Below are 17,456 nucleotides of genomic sequence, written 5' to 3'. Positions count from 1 at the left end.
GATGAAAATCCTGCTGCTTGGCTCTGTGGGATTAAACTGATTTGTATGAAGTGCTTCAAACAGACTACAGTTAAGACCTTAGGAAGAATACACCTCGTAATATAGTGGTTTAGGTGCATTACAGTTTCATAGTCAACTGTACTCTGCTTTGTAGCTTAGGTTTCACTGTGCCTTCATCGCTGCCCATGTTAACCTTAGCTTAGTGAAGGCAGCGCTAATTTCAGGTTTGATAAAAACTCCAGTATTCAAAGTGAGCGAGCAGAGAAGCCAAATTTCTTTGACGTTGCTGCTTTGAAAGCAGCCTTGCCAGTAACATATGCTTTTAGTGTATGTTCTGATGTAGCCAGTTATGTTATTTATCAGATAGTGTAACAACCCCAGTGTCACCATTGCAAAATCCCTTCTTTTGACCTACGTTGTAGAGGATTATATTTTTCACTAATGGTATTGTCATTGTGGATACACTGAAGCCACTTAATTTCCTGCCCTCCAGCCCCCTGCAAAACAAACTTTGGAGATTGTTAATTTGAAAGATATTCTTTCCTTTGCTGTTTCAGCTTAATAAGAGCCATACAGGTACAAGGGATAAACCAAAAAATCTTGGTGCTGCTTGTGATGACACTTTTTCCATGAACACAGTAAGAAAGCTGTGTTTTATCTGGTTATATAGGCTTCACCCCTGTTGTCCTGTGGTGACTTGTTATATTACTGGCCTGTACTGGTGTGTTAACTTCCAGATATCCCAGCTGGGTTTCAAGCTTTTACCAATAATGGGAGTGGCCACTTCAAATGTTCTCTCTGAGGTTCATTTTATTTATATTTCAGTTTACATACCATCAACTGTAGGAGTTACTAATATGCCAATGTTCTAGGAGATACTGGAAAATGGAAAAAACAAAACACAAATGGGGGAAAAGACAGGTTTTTTTGCTTTATAAAGTTAAGATCATCCTTTGTTGTCAGAGTACTGTCCAGTATCTTTAACAATCTGTAAGTAAATACAGTGTATATCTTTTTAGATAAAAATTTCTAGTGACATTAGATGTTATTTATTTAAAGGTAGAAAACGAATTGCACAGACTGACCCAGATTGGCAACATGTGCTTATTTGAACAATATGCATTTTTATACAATCATGTATAGGATGGCACATTCACAATAAAAGATTGTAGATCATAGTTATGGATTGGAGAATATAGGACAGTTGAAGGCAGCAGGTCCAGGCTGGGTCATGCTTGAGCACAGTTTGAACCTGAGCACCTATTCACCTCTGAGGAGGTAAGAGGGTGAGTGCAGTGTTCAGCTGAAGAAGCAGAGTAGCATCACTTAGGAGAAGGAAGTGGCATGACCTTAGAATGCATCATTTGTGAGACTGTGTTAAAACACAGACTAATTCTAGTGTCTATTCAAAAAGATGTTGAAAAATGGAGAGAATTAGGGGAAAAAAATGTTCCATGATTGTATGTGTGTGAATGACCTATGTTATGGTGAGAGACCAAATAAACTCAGCAGTTCATTGGTAAGAAAGTTAAAGATTGATTTAGACTTGTGTCCAAGTATGATGGGACAGAAATTTTGGGTTTTAGCCACTGTGTAGTATAACAAAAAAGAATTACAAATAAAATCCATCTAGTTGAACAGGAAACAGGAAAAATTCAGGCAGCAATAAGTTTTCATATTTTTCTAGTGAAAAGTAATTATGAGTTGGCTCATTCTCCCTAGGTTGTTGGGTAATTCTGTACTGTCTTATTTGTTTCCATCAAGAAAGCACAGCTCAAAAAAATACCTCATGGTTCAAACATTAGCTATGGGTCTGCTGCAGAAAGTATTTGAGATTCTGCGCAATTTTTTATGCTACTGAAACAGCCTTTTCTAGTCTTACAAGAGGAAATGCTATCATTTTCCTTAGAACTTAGATAAGGGTTTGCCAGTTTATCAAAGAGTACGTTGATTGTTGGTGCCTGAATTTGGTAGAGAACCCAGTTTTATTTATTTTCATCCCAAGTCATCCGCTCTTAATCCTTAGATCACAGTTCTTTGATTTTAAAAATAGTAACTAATAATTTGCAAGCACATTATATATGTCTCTTCTTTCACTGTTTTGATGCATGTTTTTAATACTGTTTCTTTTTGTTTACTGTCATCTTGGGCTGCCATGCCTCTTATTAAATGTTGCATCTTATTTAAGGCCTGAGCTGTCACTTCAATTGCCTGTAAAGCAGTAGGTGCACATAGAGCACTTTGTAAATAACAATACCCATGTAATATACTGACTTAAGAGGCTTATAGCAAGACACTGTTTGCCCTGAAGGCTGAAAAATGTGATAGACAGGTGGATATAATACCAGAAATTCCCCTTTATATATGTTTTAGCAAGCCCTGTAAAACATGGATTTTTAACAAGGGGTCTAATCTCTCCTCCCAGCTGCTAGCTGCAGTTTCCTTTGATGTTTTTCCTCTCTTGTTTTTTTTCCTATTTATTCCATCACTTTTCTATAGCTCATATTCCTTCAGGCTGTGTCTGAATGCACCTTGCTGTGGGTAGAGAAGGCAAAGAAGAAAGCCATTTTTTCCCCCTCAGGCTACTGCTTTGATTTTCCAAAGTTGTTGGGAGGCAGTTCCTATCTGCCTACAGAAGGGTCAGCGATCTGTGTCATGTCTTTTCAGTCAGCACATCTCAGCTGACTCTTCTTCTGTTTTGACTAGGGGAAGGATGAGCTTGTGTAGTTGTTGCTTTTCTAAGCAGGTGGAGTGTGCAGCTGTGATCAAAGTGGGAAGCAGATCTGCAGGCTGATAACATCTTCCTGTTTTGTTGAACCTTGTCGGTAGCTACCTTGGTCTCTTCCACCTGCCCCTTGCAGTGATTGTCCCATAAATCTCAAGACAGAACAGAGGTAGAATGAGAGAGAAAAAATGTTGAATGAGATGATAATTTAGTCTGTGGCCTAACACCCACTCCCCACTATTCCTGGGGTCTCCTTTCTGCAAGAACTGCACAGAGTGGGCCAGCTACGTGACGCTGCATGTGTGGCCTGCAAGTTTCCCTGCAGCCAATTCAGTGGGGTGTGATTGTGGTATTATTAATTATTATTTTTTGTTATTATTGTTCATAAGAGGCATGATCATGCTCTAGAGTATCTGATACCAGGTGCCTTACAGACACAACAGGGTGTGGGGAGGAGAAGGTGGGAGCAGACTGTTCAGTTTAGGCCCTTGCCAGGAATTTGCAGGATGCTCAGATTTGGTGTCCTTTAGTGTTTAGATTGGATGAGTTGAGAATGGACTGTGAGTGGGGAGGCTACAGGTGGTGTTTTCTCTTCTGGTATTACGGGTGTCAGTCAGAAGCAATGGAACAGTGTCAAAGTTAAAACTCTGATCGACTTCACTAGGACTTTTGTTGTTTGGTGGATAAATTCTGTTGTAAATGGGTAGGATCATGTTGGGATAATATGTTTGTAATTGTGCCTTTAAGCCTGTTGCTTGTCATTGTTATTTTTGTAATACATGACTTTGCTAGCATTATCCTGACACTAAAATTCACATCTTCTGCACTGCTTTGTGCGAGTATCTTTCATTCCCATATTGTAATACGAATTGTATCATTTACAGTGTTAGGAGTGCTATCTCTTAGATCACCAGTGGTGATCATGAAGACCAAGTTCTAGGTAATGGGAGTTAAGAAATTTGAGGGAGATGGGACTAATGTAGAAAAACTGACAGCGTTCCATTTCTGTAGTGCAGCCAATACTTATATCACATTATAAAATATGTTCCTTTCTCTGTGTCTGTGTTGTGGTGAGTTATCTATTCATCTTTCATTATTTGTATTTATCATATATAACTTTGGAAGCTGTGCCATTGTTAGATGTTTGGATTGGTTGCAACTTACTGAAGCTATTTTGACAACACTGAGCTGCTGCTAAGCTCAAAGTATTCTTAGAACGTATACATAGTGTTGAGTTTCTTTTTATAGTCCAGTATTGATTCTAAGTCTGTTTTCTCTTATGAATATTTTCATAGTAACATCTCCATAAGTAAGCTGTACTTGATTTCCTTTATAATCCGTGATATGTTTGGTTACAATTTATCAAAAAGGCCAAGTAATGAAGGTAAGATGTTATATTGGAAAGCTTCATCTTTTTTTAAAATATTTATAAATGTGAAGTTCAGCTCATGCAGTATTTAGATTCATTATGAAAGAAGCACTGTAGAATTTCTGAATAAATATGGAGGGAAAGTCACTTGAAATATTCAGACTTATTAACATAAAAGAAGACACTTAAATTGAAATGATGGTGCTGTGCTTTGTATTTGATTTATGGTTAACAAACTGTAATACTTTAAGCTATGTAGATAGCAGTTCATGTTTACAAGACTGCAAGTTGGATCGCAGTGTAAGTATATCACTCTCTTAGCATCAGAATTCATGTAATGCCCTTTGAAAGACAGAATTTCAAGATGAAAGCATTTTATGTTCCCCTTAAACCCATTGGATTCTTCCACATCAGCCATTGTTTTATTGTGCAGGACTGCTTTCTGTCACCTGAAGATAAGTGGTGGGTTTCTCTTGTTAAAAGTAGTCTCTTTATGCTGGATTACTCTCTTCTAATCCTGTCAGTTTAAAGTGGTGGCATCTTGCTTACGGGCAGATGTATTTTCCAGACTTCTTTTTGAACCCAGTGCTCCCTTTTTTATATAGTGTGGTTTTCCTATATTTAAGATAAAGACTTGCTGTGCAGCAAACACTTTTCCAGTCTCTGTTTTGATGTCTACAAGGGAGAGAGGAAAAACAAAAAAAAAAGATTCTATAAATTTTTTACAAACCCAAGCCTTGTGCCCTAATCTCTTCACCACATCCTTTGACACCTTCACCAGGCAAGAGGCAGCATATGCAGTAGCTGGTCTTAGCACTGATCAGCTGGTTGGAATGTGCATGCTGTGTCCTCCTACCAAGCCCATACACATTAGCTGTGTTCTGCCGGCCTTTTCTCCTGAGGGTCATTATTTTTGATCTACCTCTGCTCATTTGCATGAAATATGTAGGAATTTAAAGATCTTTCTTAACCTCTAGTTGCTCTTAAATTTGATTGAAGTTGCCTGGTATTTCCAGGAGTTGTTAGGAATGAAATAATTAACAGTAGGTATAGACATGGACAGTATAACTGTGTAATCCTAAGTTATTTAGGCTAAAAATGAGAATCCATCCTCTTGAGAAATGGAAGGAATGAATTCTTACCTGCAATTGCATGAAATATCTTGAACAGACTGAGCACACTTTATTTTAGCAGCTGGCTTTTCATAAGGAGGTATAGAAATTAAGCAGTCTTTAGTGCTGTGTTGTGGCGATGGCGTGTTTCTGTCCTATGAAGACAGTGGTTAATCTCGTACTGAATCATGTGAACAAATGTTTCTGTTGTGTTTACACTCATCTGTCTTTCTTTTGCTGTAGATAATGTAGAAGATTAGTTAAAGTTTAGGTTAATTTTTACCTGAGCCCTGAAGAAAATGGTCCTGTTGCTCTTTCACTAATACATTAAATTCAGCTTTGTTCTTATCTTCCGTACTCATTGATCAGAGCTAATGAGATTTTAATGGGGTTATTTATTGGTTCTGCCTCTTATGATAGAAATGTATAATAAACTAAGCACATGAAACTGTTGAATGGTTCTGTTTGTGTTTATCTTGCTGGCTGTACTACCTATGCTGTGATTCTTTCAGATCTCATAAGCCAGGTAGGGTTACGATGACCCATCCAGCTAATAAAAACTGGAAAGTGATTTTCAAATGTTGCATATTCATCTTTCTGTTTAACTGACACAAATAGGAATTTTGTGGATAGAGGTGCCATTTTGAAAAGGCATGTAAAATAGGGTTTAGACTTTTCTGTTCATTAGGAACCTACAGCATTTTCTGTGCGTGGCGCAAGTATAGACAAGTATTATCTGTGCTCTTCTGAATGAGGGCCTTTTGTTTCCATGAAAGGGTTGCCCTGTGGTTCAGGTGCTCTGTGTATTTTCTTTTCCACTACATCCCTCAAACTCGATGGTAATATTGTTATGCTTTGTTAAGTTTTAGCCATGTTTCACTGTAGAGAAAGGTTGTGTTCCCAGAGCTAGATGAAATAACATCTGTGAATAGTTTCCCCAAGCTCGTGGGGAATTGGGGTTAAAGGATGTATAAGGTACTTTGCAATGAAAAGTGTAAAGTTATGTCCATTGTTATAGTCTGTAATGCAACAGTGTGTACAGATAGGCAAAGTGGTTGTCACTCTCTGTTAACGTTTACCAAAACTACAGGCTTTCTGCTATGAATTTCTTTCAGAACTTACTTTGGATTATTTTTGTTCACTGATTCTGAGCTTGCTTTTTCAAAACTATTTCACTGTGGTTGGAGGTCATTGACTAGTGTATAACTTGAAGCACTCATTAGGAATAACCTTGAAAGTGAAATATGGCATCTCGTATAAAACACATGCTAAAAGGTGTAATTGAGTCTCTTATCTCCAGGCAGATTCTGAGGCTCATGTTCACTTGTAACCAATGACTTAAAAGAGTAGTTTAGGGCGAATGGCTGTTGTGTTTAGTGTGATGAGTTTCTTATTATTGCTGCTAAATGTCCATTTGTGAGGATCCTTTTCCTGAACTGGAGGATTTCTTTGTTATCTAATCTCATTGTTTGACCACTTATGCTTTTTTTGTGCATGTTGACTTTAGATGTTTCTACATTAATGAAGTCTGCTTTTGCATTCACGCCATCATCGTTATTGCTTCTATGTTTTACTAGTTGGGGCTGATCAAACCTAGGTTCTTTTATGTCTTGAATATTTTACTAAAATCAAATTATTTTTCAATTCTATATCATAAGAATTATTCTATTTTTTTTCTTTCTAGTTGTTTGAAATTGCATGTCAAGTGTGGAGGGATGTTTGACTGTTAGTTGCCTTTCTGAAAGAAGCCTGCTACTGTTGATCTCAAGCCCTGAATTTTAAGGGTTTTTTAGGGTAATTCAAGAGTATGTGTGTCTCCCACTTTGTCGTCCACCCCTGGGTGTCAGAATATGCTGTTCCAGGGACTTACGGTGTTACCCAACAAGGTGAGCTCAATTATCAGCTTCAAGAGACTTTCCCCAAAGATAAACAGTTTTGTTGCCCAAGCAGCTGTGCAGGACTAGATAGAAGCTGACATCTGAATTTTAGATTGAAGAACAATTTATTTTCTTCTACAGTAAATATAAGAATAGTTGGATGCTTTGTCAGCTGTGTCATTCTTGTATGAGCTTACTTTCTTATCTTTTGATATCATATTTGGCTGTAACTTGTTGAGCCTTCTGCTTCAAGGAAGCTTAAGCGGTAGACTTACTGCCATAGGGATATTAATTTTCATCAAGATCATGACAGAGTTCCTGTGGGAAGTTAATGTTGGCATTATCAAGGGACTGAACGTTGAACAGCGTCTCTTCGTACTCCTTGTGTCTGGACAGATAAGGCTTGGGCTGGAAGACAGTGATGGATGGAGTCCAGCAAGAACCACTCTGGGCAGGGGAAAACTAAGATGATCTGAAGGGCCAGGAGAGTCTGGCCCTTTTGCAGGTGCCCTTTTGTCCACCAGTGACAGTCCGTGCAGAAACGGTAGTTACATCCTATTGCAGCCTGTCCTCAACCAGGCAGAAGATTTCATTATCCCTTACAGTTTAGCTGACATTTCAATGTCTTGCAGAAACTAAATTTATGCATCCTCTGTATCTGAACTGCTGAGGCTCTACTTGGGGATAATATCTGGTGATGTCTGAGATAATATTAACTCTAGAATTGTCTTAATACTTACGATGCCGCTGGCTAAAAGAATAATTGTGGGGAAATTGTAAGCAACGCTGCCAGGTATGTAATTTGGAACACATTTGAAGTGGTTATACTCTTGGCTGGTTGCATTGCTTGTTATCTTATCTGTTTTATCGAAGAAAGAAGGTGTCTGTGAAACTTCTCTCATAAGTCTGAGTTTTGTCAGGCCTTGTTGAGAAAGATAGTTTAAATATAGACTGACACTTTATCCTTAAATGTGGTGGCTTCTCATATAGTAAATGTATAAAATTAAGGCAGTTGGGAATACCTTGTGATCCAGCAACAGAAAGCCTTTTGCTTAATGCAGCAGCTTTACTATTAGACGGATCCTATGTGTCCAGAGCTCCTGTTAAGTGGAGATAAGTGAAATAACTGCCCTTTTTATATTTGTCAGCCCTGCTGACTGGCACAGCATGCTGCTAGTTTGTATTTGAATGCATCTGAAGGAACTGGAGGCATACCGGAGGGTGGCTGCTTGGCAATGAGACAGGCCCTTTTTCATAATTGGTGGAACCTATGACACTGCAAAGGCACGTCTGCACTTGAAGTATCTACTGTTTCTTTGAGACTGTTTATCTTGCCTGTAAGGCTTAAAGATAATTAATGTAAAGTGTTTTACATTTAAAACAGGGCTTGTCAGCCCTGTAGAGCCAAGTTACAGCATTGTTAGCATGGAGGACTGATTGCCATTGTAGCATGGTGAATAGGCCCTAACCACATTCGAGCAACATAATGTAACATGACTTAAGTTGGTTCCAAGATTAGTTAGGTTCCAGCTGGGTTCCAAGACCAGTTAGGTCACATTCAAACACCAGACTGGTAACCAAAGCTGTAGTCAGTGTTTTTGCTGTACAGGTTCCCATGCTTTGTTGCTTTTGTGTTGTGCTTGGGCAAGAATAGCTCAATCTGCCACGACAGCACTTGGGCGCTGTACACTGACTTGAGCAGGGGTAGATAATAAGAAAATGCTGTTGCCTTACGGTTGTGTTTTGCCATGTCTTACACCTAGTTCACACTGTGTACTTCAGAAAAGTAGATGTTTGTGTACATCTGTGAAATTCAAAGCCAAACTTATGAAGTGGTAGAAATAATCCTTCTAATGTTTACAAAAGCAAGCTAGAGCTTGTGCCTCTACAAGAAAAGTCCTTCTTCATTCCATAGTGAAATGTTACTGACTCCTGCTTTGAAGGGCTGTGCTGCCAATTTGACTACTTACTCCCATGTTTGCAAATATTCTGCAGTGTTTTAGGTATATAAGTCCCATGCTGTGATAAAGTATGCAGTGCCACTCATCGTACAGAATGAGGAGCAGAATGCTGATTTTCATATTTTCAAGTTCTCTTTGAGTTGCTTGGTTTTGTTGTGGTAGTGTGGTGTGCTTTTCTCTTTTTTTTTTTTTTTTTTTTTTTTTTTAATGTAACTGCTAATGCAAGAGAATTGGATCTAAGGTGAGTTCCAGGCAGATGGAAAGGCCTGGTCCATTAACACTTTTTCTTTTAAACGTTTTCCTTTTGTACTGCTATTTCTGATTCTACATAGTATACAGAAACATAATTACATATTTTTATTTAACATTTGGGAAAAAATTACAGGATTTTGTGGCTGGATGTATCCCCCAAGTCCTGCATTTATTTTTTGCTTTCTGTGGCTAGATTGACTTCTAACATAAGCTGGAAGGAAAGATAAATCTTCCTTGGAAACAATCAAATCCTAATATATGTCTTCTATGAGACATATTTCTAGTAGCTCCATGTTCTGGAGATAACAGGTATCTTGACTGATTAGATCCTAGTGCCCTCTTTACTCCTTGAACAGAAGGTAGAACCGGAGCTCATAGGAGTGTTGGTCTTTGACTGGAGGAGTTGTGTCCTGCTTCCTTCCCACCTGGCTGCTCCTTGTGTCTCAGCACTGCAGCCAGTCCCAGCACCATCACTTCTCTTCGTACTGCCATAGGTGGGCTTTGCTGTGAACCTGTAACGATTTCCCTTTTCTGTTGCCATAAATTTTTCCCTTGTTCTATCCATCTCCCTTTATTTGCTAAATCTCCTTTGATTCTTTTCATTCCAGATTTACTGTTTTATAGTCTGAGACCTGTGGAACAAGATTCCCCCCCCCCCCCCCAGTGCATGGAGAAACTCTCCTGCTGCCTAGACAAGGATTACAGTAGTTCTGTCTTGAAATTTTAGTTCCAGACTACATGGACAAGACCTGAGATGCCTTTGTTGTTACCTGTTCCTCAAAGCTATACATTAAACAAAACATGCATCTGATCAGTTTAACCTGTAATTAAACATTTTCCCTAAGCAACTGACATCTTGATAACTAATAATTATCATGCGTAGCACCTTTAAAGCCTATTATGCATGTTTATGTAAGAACACTATTACCATAATAATAAGATATCATTACCACAAATGTGCATACTGAATGAGCATGTCTTAAAGTAATCATGCGATTCCATTAATCATACTTGAAAAATTAAAGTATTTGCTGTCTAATCTCTAAAACACTACTCAAAAGATTTTTCTCAACAGCAGGACCTGTTTACTGCAAGTCTCTAATACATGATATCTCATTTCTGGTGTCTCATTTTTGTTTCCTGAATTGTTGCTTATCTTTCAGCTAGGGAAATCATTAGCTCAGAGACCCACAGTCTCCCATTGAAAGCATTTCCATGCTCTTATTTTTATATTGTTTGCCGTGGTTTTTTTGTCCAGGGACTGCTGCCACCTTTTCTTATGACTGATGTGAAATGCACTCCTGAAACTCACTTCTCCTTGAAATTAGATTATTGCTTTAAACAAGATGGGCTGATAGCTAATTGTAATTGTTAGTCCCTTGCACAAGGGGAGGGGAAAAAAAAAAAAGCTGTTCAAGTGCACTTTTTTCCCCTTTTTAATAGAAGATTGGAAAGTTGGGGAGTGGAGTTTTCTGCTTTTATGTATAAATTTGTCAAGAGTGACAGCTTGAGTTTCTGTTTCTCATATTGAAATATTGAACTCTATCGTTCTTTTTTCTGGAATAGACTTGATGACCAATGTGAAAGTTGGGACGAAACATTTAGCCTGCTAAGAGATCTGGGTAACTGAAAAAAGACTTTTTCATGCTGGTTAAATCAAATTCCTGATGGGGCTAAGGGCTAAAAAAATAGTAAAATAATATTTTTTTAATTATTTATTAGAAGATTCTTATTGTGGTTGGCCTAATGTGATCTTTGGGGCATTGCTGGTGCAGACAGAAAGTTGTGCAGGTCTGCCTGAAGTCCCTACTCCTTCCCCTTTCCTGAAGCGTGCAGGTTGGCACTTCATGGACTGTGTCCTTGTGCACGGTGTTGGCAATCATGCTGCTCCATGGGACCACTGCGGGAGAGAGCTGGCGGAAGGCAGTTGTAGAGGTTAAGAGGATCGATGGAATTGTTGGCCTTTTGCAGGCTTTTACTCATCCAAGCAGAGTATCCATTTGTGCTGTTATTGTTAGAAGGGAAGAGCAGGGTGTTTAATTAATGACGCTTTTTTCTGTAATCCTTTGTAAAGATAAAAGCATGTCCTCTCTCAGTAGTTCTATCAAAACTTCTGGGGAAAAAGGACTAACGGTGAAACTTGAAGCCACAGTTGTTTTATGAAATCAGTTATTACCATTATTGTATAGTGTATTTTGATCACTCAGAAGGAATTGACCCGAGGTTTTCAGACTAAGAATGCCTTTTGCAGTTTTCCAGTTGTCCAGCAGGACAGGTGTTTGTCTGTAGCTGGCAGGCACCAGTGTTTTCATTCATCTCTTTGAGCTCATTGATAAAAATGCATTCGTGTATAGAGTGATCAAATGCTTGCTGCTTTAGAGAAGCCATTCTTTTATCTGTCAATAGTACCGCATCTAATTTAGTAACATAATGTGTGCTGAGTCAAATTAATATATCACTGTGTGTTTTCTTCCTTAACGCTTGGCATTATAATCTGGAGCACATTCATTAATGCCACAAAGTACATGGTGCCATACATCTCCTTACTACTTGATGCAGTTACCTGACATGTTCCTGTATCTAAGGTGTTAACTGTATTATAAGATAGTAGTAAGAGGAGGAGAGGATTTTAAGGGAGTGATTTCAAGGTCTGAGAGTATCTAGCAGAAAAATATGCATGAAAAATTACAACAGCAGAAATAGGGAAAAGGGAAAAATACATACAAGATTGGGAAACAGTGACAGATGTGATAGAAGAGATGTGACGACAAACGGGACTTTCAAAATTGATTTTCTATCTATAATGGCAATAGTAAAACAGGTAGGTGAGACTGAGGTAGCTGGAGCTGAAGATGTATCACCAGAGGAAATTGTCATGCCTACAGTTAGTTGCTCACGGCTGTCAATGGAATTAAAAGGAACTGCATATAAAATGGGTACAGAACAATGTTCTCTGTCACAATGTGCATTTAGCTTTTGGAGCTCGTTGTATTCCTGTGGACAGTCAGGCAATAGGACAGGAAAAGGGATTGTACCTTCATATTATTAACAACTCTTACAGGGAAGACGGCACATACACACACATACATAGAGTTAGAAGGAAGGAAAGAGACTGTTCCAAAAGCAAAGCAAAATGTTTTCTGAAAGGATTATAAACTCTTGTGACTTGGAGTGTAAACCGGCTTCTCACCAATGTGTTCAGGAAACAGATTCCCCTGCAAGCCAGTTATTTTGTTACCACCTATCTGCAAGGCTTCACTAACCTTTCTATGTATCACTTGGCTGCTGCTTCTTTCTTTTTAACTATGGAGCAGGGAGAATGCTTTCTTTGTTCCCAATTAGTTGGCAATTTCTCAAATCCTCCATAATTTTTCAAGAAAAATTCAAGCTCTTGACAAAAATAAAATGGAAACATATCACCAAAAAGAACAAATCAGAATAGTGTTAAGTAAGCAACTTTTCAAAATTTGGTATTTGTGTTTATATTGGAGGCTGCTAGGATAATGTGATTTAATTCTTAACTTTAGATTTAAAAATCCTAGAAATATAAATTGTTCTCTGTTGCTTCAGTTACTTCTGGAAAACACTTATTTCTTAGTTTTCTAGTCTATTGGTGGAGCTAAGGAAGTTTAATATGTTTTATTCCAAGTTCAGCTTTTAGATGTTGTGCGCTCTCTCTAAAATGTGCAAGAAGCTGCATTGAATTTCCCTTCCCCCACTTTTAAATCCAATTCCTTTAGGAGCAAAAAAAAAAAAATGGAAGCGTCTATGTTATACTGAGTAATTATGCCCCCTGGGAAATAGAATATAAAGATCTTTAAAATCATTCAACTGAGAGAACAAGCACTTTAACTTTTGCCTCGCAGGAGTCATGTATTACATTATCAGCTACTTGCTCCAGTGTCAGTGTGTCATGCCTTGCAGGTTAGCAGGTTTGGCAGAGGAAATGAAACCCAGTCAGTTACTGCAGGATTTATAGTAGACCTGCTGTTGCAGGAAGTGGTGAAAAGTTGATTGATAGTCTGAGGCAAAACTCTACAACAAGAAACAGGATGTATGTTTGTTATTTTATACCCGTTTTCCCCTCTGTCCCCCACCTCCATTTCAAGGCACTCTTTTACTTTTTGTTCTGTTTATAAATCCATGATGCACCTTTCTGGTAAAGCATGTGCTGACTTTAAAACACTTGAGGAAATGGATATGGCTGTACCAAGGATTTGAAGTTGACATAACGTGCCTGCTTTATTAGAGGTGTTTATCTAAATGGCCTTGATGTTTTTGTTGAATTGTATTTCAGCGGAGTTATAAGTGAAAGGTAAAGCACATCTATAGAACATCTGCTATCATGGGTGCATAAAGCTAGCTGTGAGAGGAGGATAATATATCACTGAGATAGACCTGATCAGCTGTGCTCTATCAGTTCATCTGCATTTAACTGACATATCTGGAAGGGTCGTAAACCAAAATGATTTTTCTGTATATAAACTTAATCCAGCAAGCCACATCCTGCAGCAGAGTTCACCTCTAAGGATGGCAATCCTGAAAAGGTTTCTCCTGAAATCTGTTTTCCCTTGCTGTGTGCTGTGGAGACATCAATGCAGCAATATCTTCTCTGAAAGCATCACCGAAGACTTTCAGTGGGATATTGTGTAGCCGTGTATGAAAAGTTACCCAAAATAATAATAATTATGAATACTTTTGATTTCTCCTATCCCTCCCTGCAGCATCTACTTTTACAATCACAATCAAAGAAGAAAGTTGTTTGCAAACCAAGCAAATAGTAGGAACATTTAAGATTTGTGTTCTCATTATCAAATGGGAAAGTTCTGTTTGTAAAGTTAAATAATAGATCTTGTTCTTTGTTAAAGGTCAAAAAAGTTGGCTGCACTCTCTGAATCCTTGCAGAAAACCACACTCACGAAGTCCCACGTGGGATTTGAACTAGAAGAGCTGGAAGCAGCGGCAGTGCTGGTACAGGAGGAAGAGCGCATGTTAAAAGCTGTTGGCACAGTTTCCAAGCAACAGCTGCCTTCCTCTGAGTCGGAGACAAGTGACTCTGAAGAATCAAGCAGTACTTCATCATCTGAGACAGAAGGCTCTGATTCAGATGAGCGAGAGTCCTCAACCAGTGACGATGGGAAAACAAATTCTTTACAAAACATGCTTCAAGAGGAGAGGACAGCTCCACTTATTGACTGTAATGGATTAAGGCAGGGCACAAACACTTCGACGTTTGAGGTTAGTGATGAAAAATCAAAGGTTTCTTTGCAATCTACATCTGTTCCTGGAAAATTGATAGAAGAATTAGAAAAGCAAATGCACACTGCAATTAGACTTTCAGAACAGCCTGAAGGATTGGCTACTGCAAGCTGCATTTTACAGGAACAAGAAGAAAACCGTGTATCTGAACCTGACAGATTTTCAAATGATACTACTGGGAAGGGAAATTTCTTGGAGGTGTCTTCAAAGACAAACCCATTGCTTTTTCTTTGCAGCACAAATGAAGATGAAGACTAAAGGACCATGTTAGAACACGGTGTGACCCACTAGCAACACAGCTCATTGCTATAACGAGGTGTTCCCAAGGCTATCCTGCGCTGCAGAAAAAGTTGATATTTTTCTTTGTTGTGTTGACAGTTTGGAGGACAAGACTGCTTGAAAAGAATTGATATGACTGCATGATAGATACCCTCGTAGTTCGATATTTATTTTTCTTCTCCGATTCAACAGAGTCTTGATTTGATCTCTACGTGTGGGAATGTGTAATTTGAGAAAACTTCTAGAAAAGGTTTTCATTTAAGCTTATTCAGTAGTACGATGATGTCCTAATCGAATACAACTGAAATGAGTTGTAACATCATTTTAGTTATCTTTAACTGTTGGGATTTACTTGAAAAATACCCTTGTTATGTTTGTATAAACTTGTTTATGACATGTTACTGCATTTTGTTTAATTCTAAAATGCTTTATAGCTAACCACTTCAAAAACAATGGTTATAAATTTAAGAGTCTAAATAGTGCTGACAAATTATTTTAAAATATATAAATATTTTCTATTTTTTGTACAAAATAATTGAAGTTTCTTTATCATCAGTGCAAGGTAGAAGGGTTATAAGTTCTATTTCTACAAGATAGAAGGGTTATAGCTTATATTTCTACAGTTCTTACGTAAGTTATTTCAACAGTTTTGTCATGTATTATTGTGCTGTTTTTGAAATGTTTCCACATGTGGACACTACTATTGCTCTCTAAAGAATAGAAATCATAATTATTTCTTATTTCTTTCTGCATATGCTCTTAATATTATTGTAGTAGTGTTAACCAAAATGAAGAAACAACATGGGACAGTGGTCTTGAGTATAGGACTGAAAGCAAAGTTGTGCTGTCTAGACCTGGCTTTGTTACTAGTTTTGCCAACTCATTTGTTCCTTTTTGTCTTTATAATGTTAAAATGACTCAATTAGACAATATATTTTGTGCTAATTTCTGTTAACTCTAGATAGGTTCTTGAAATCAGGTGGCTACTGCAAATTATATGCTGCTATTCAATCTCTACAAAAGGATTTGGGAGGGAGGCAGGATGGGCCATGGACCACCAGGCTTGGTTCAGCAGCCTGACAAAACAGGAGCACCTGATTCATGCCTCTGGAGGAACAAGCCGTGATTACTTTTCAACCGTTTTACTATTAAAAAATGTATAAAAATCCTGAGCTTAAAGACTTATTCTTCACCAATGCTACACCCTGCTGGAAATCAGCAGGCTAGCTCTGTTCCTGCGCTGACTCCTGTTCAGTAAGAACTGCAGCCCGGATCTGCCAGTATTTTTTATGTTCTTAAATACCTACCGGTCGCTTAATCAGTCTCTGTGTTCTGTTCCCCAGGGGAGGAACCTTTCCCATCTTGCATGTCAGTGAGCACTTACTCTTCTAAATGCTAGCAATAAAATCTACACTGTAGCTGCTATTATGCAGCATATGTCTGAGAGGGGAAAAAATGTGCTTGGGGCGGGGGGGGGATAAGTAACCTACCTCCCTCTCTCCCCAAATTACAGGTATGAACTCTGAAACTTCCTTCAGTTGAACATGGGCTAGAAAAAGCTAAATCAGTATGGGTTAGGAAATACATGTTGTGAAAAGTGATAGGTATTTGTAATATCCCGTGTCTTTGGCACTCTTTTTTTTTTTTTTTTCTTCCTCCATTCTCCCATTTTGTGGCAGACTGCTGAGGAGAATGTTCCTCTTTTTCTAACAGACCTGCTTACTTGCAGGGCCTGGCTGCCTCTTCTATAGTGAGGACAACATCTTTAGGTAATCTTTTTGTTCTCTGCGTGCCTTAAAACATGGTTTCTTTATGCCATTCATGAGCCTTTTCCATCACATCTGCATGAATCCAGTTTGGGTGTAAATGTCTTCAGTGTCTGCACAATGTGGTGCCCCAATAAATGCCAGATAAGAACATGGCATGCATGCAGATGTTAACTCCCAGATAACTTTGATGTCATTGATGTCCTCACCTTTGAGACCCCACATAGCTGAGCTGTTTCTGCCTCCGAAAACATACAGGTGTCTAGTGTCTTGGTGCAGGTCTGCAGCGTGCTTTTTCCCTCTGCTTCTGTCCTGCTTTTCCTCTGCACTTGGGGTAACGTCCTGTGGTGTGTTGTACCCCGTGGCCGCTTCCCACTCCCAGGTTTCTTCCCCTTTTTGTCCATGGTTGATGTTCATCATTACCTTTTTGCAAAACTCTTGTTGTTGAGGAGCTGATAATGAGTGTTGATTTATATATTGATTGATAGCAATTTTATGTGACCTTTGTAGTGGTGCTTGTAGAGCTGGGAAGTTTTTCTGTATCGGGTGATAAGAATTTCACATGTGGCTGTGTTATCCAGCACACCCAGAGTGCTCAGAATGAGCAACATCTGTATGAAAGAGAAGCCTTGCTTCCCTAAAAAGAATGCACAGAGGCACTTTCAAAAGAAAAGTGAGGCTCAGTAACCTTGTTTAGTCCAAACTGAGGCTTGCCAAATCCATGAACCACAAACACTTGGGAAACACAAAAAAACCCCAACCCTGCCACCACCCCCGACCCCTCAATCCCATAAGCAGCTGTGGGGTCTGAAAGAAGTGAATGAACTCCAATAACGAGTCAGATTTACGTAGAGGA

General features: G+C 38.6%; 1 protein-coding gene across 1 annotated transcript in view; it reads left to right on the top strand.

Moving 5' to 3' along the window:
- LOC129200354 (protein SHQ1 homolog) overlaps positions 1–15,037 on the top strand; it is a 35,363-nt gene extending 20,326 nt beyond the window's left edge. Inside the window, exon 6 of the mRNA XM_054811685.1 lies at positions 14,165–15,037. Within this exon, the coding sequence (XP_054667660.1) occupies positions 14,165–14,813 (649 nt within the window). The 3' untranslated portion in view covers positions 14,814–15,037. The remainder of the gene's footprint in view (positions 1–14,164) is intronic.
- Positions 15,038–17,456: the final 2,419 nt, after the last annotated feature.

The sequence above is a fragment of the Grus americana genome, unplaced genomic scaffold, assembly GCF_028858705.1.
Source record: "Grus americana isolate bGruAme1 unplaced genomic scaffold, bGruAme1.mat H_66, whole genome shotgun sequence".
NCBI classification, from domain to species: Eukaryota; Metazoa; Chordata; class Aves; order Gruiformes; family Gruidae; genus Grus; species Grus americana.
Note: the sequence above shows the minus strand (reverse complement) of the source record. Positions and strands in the feature narration are given on the sequence as shown.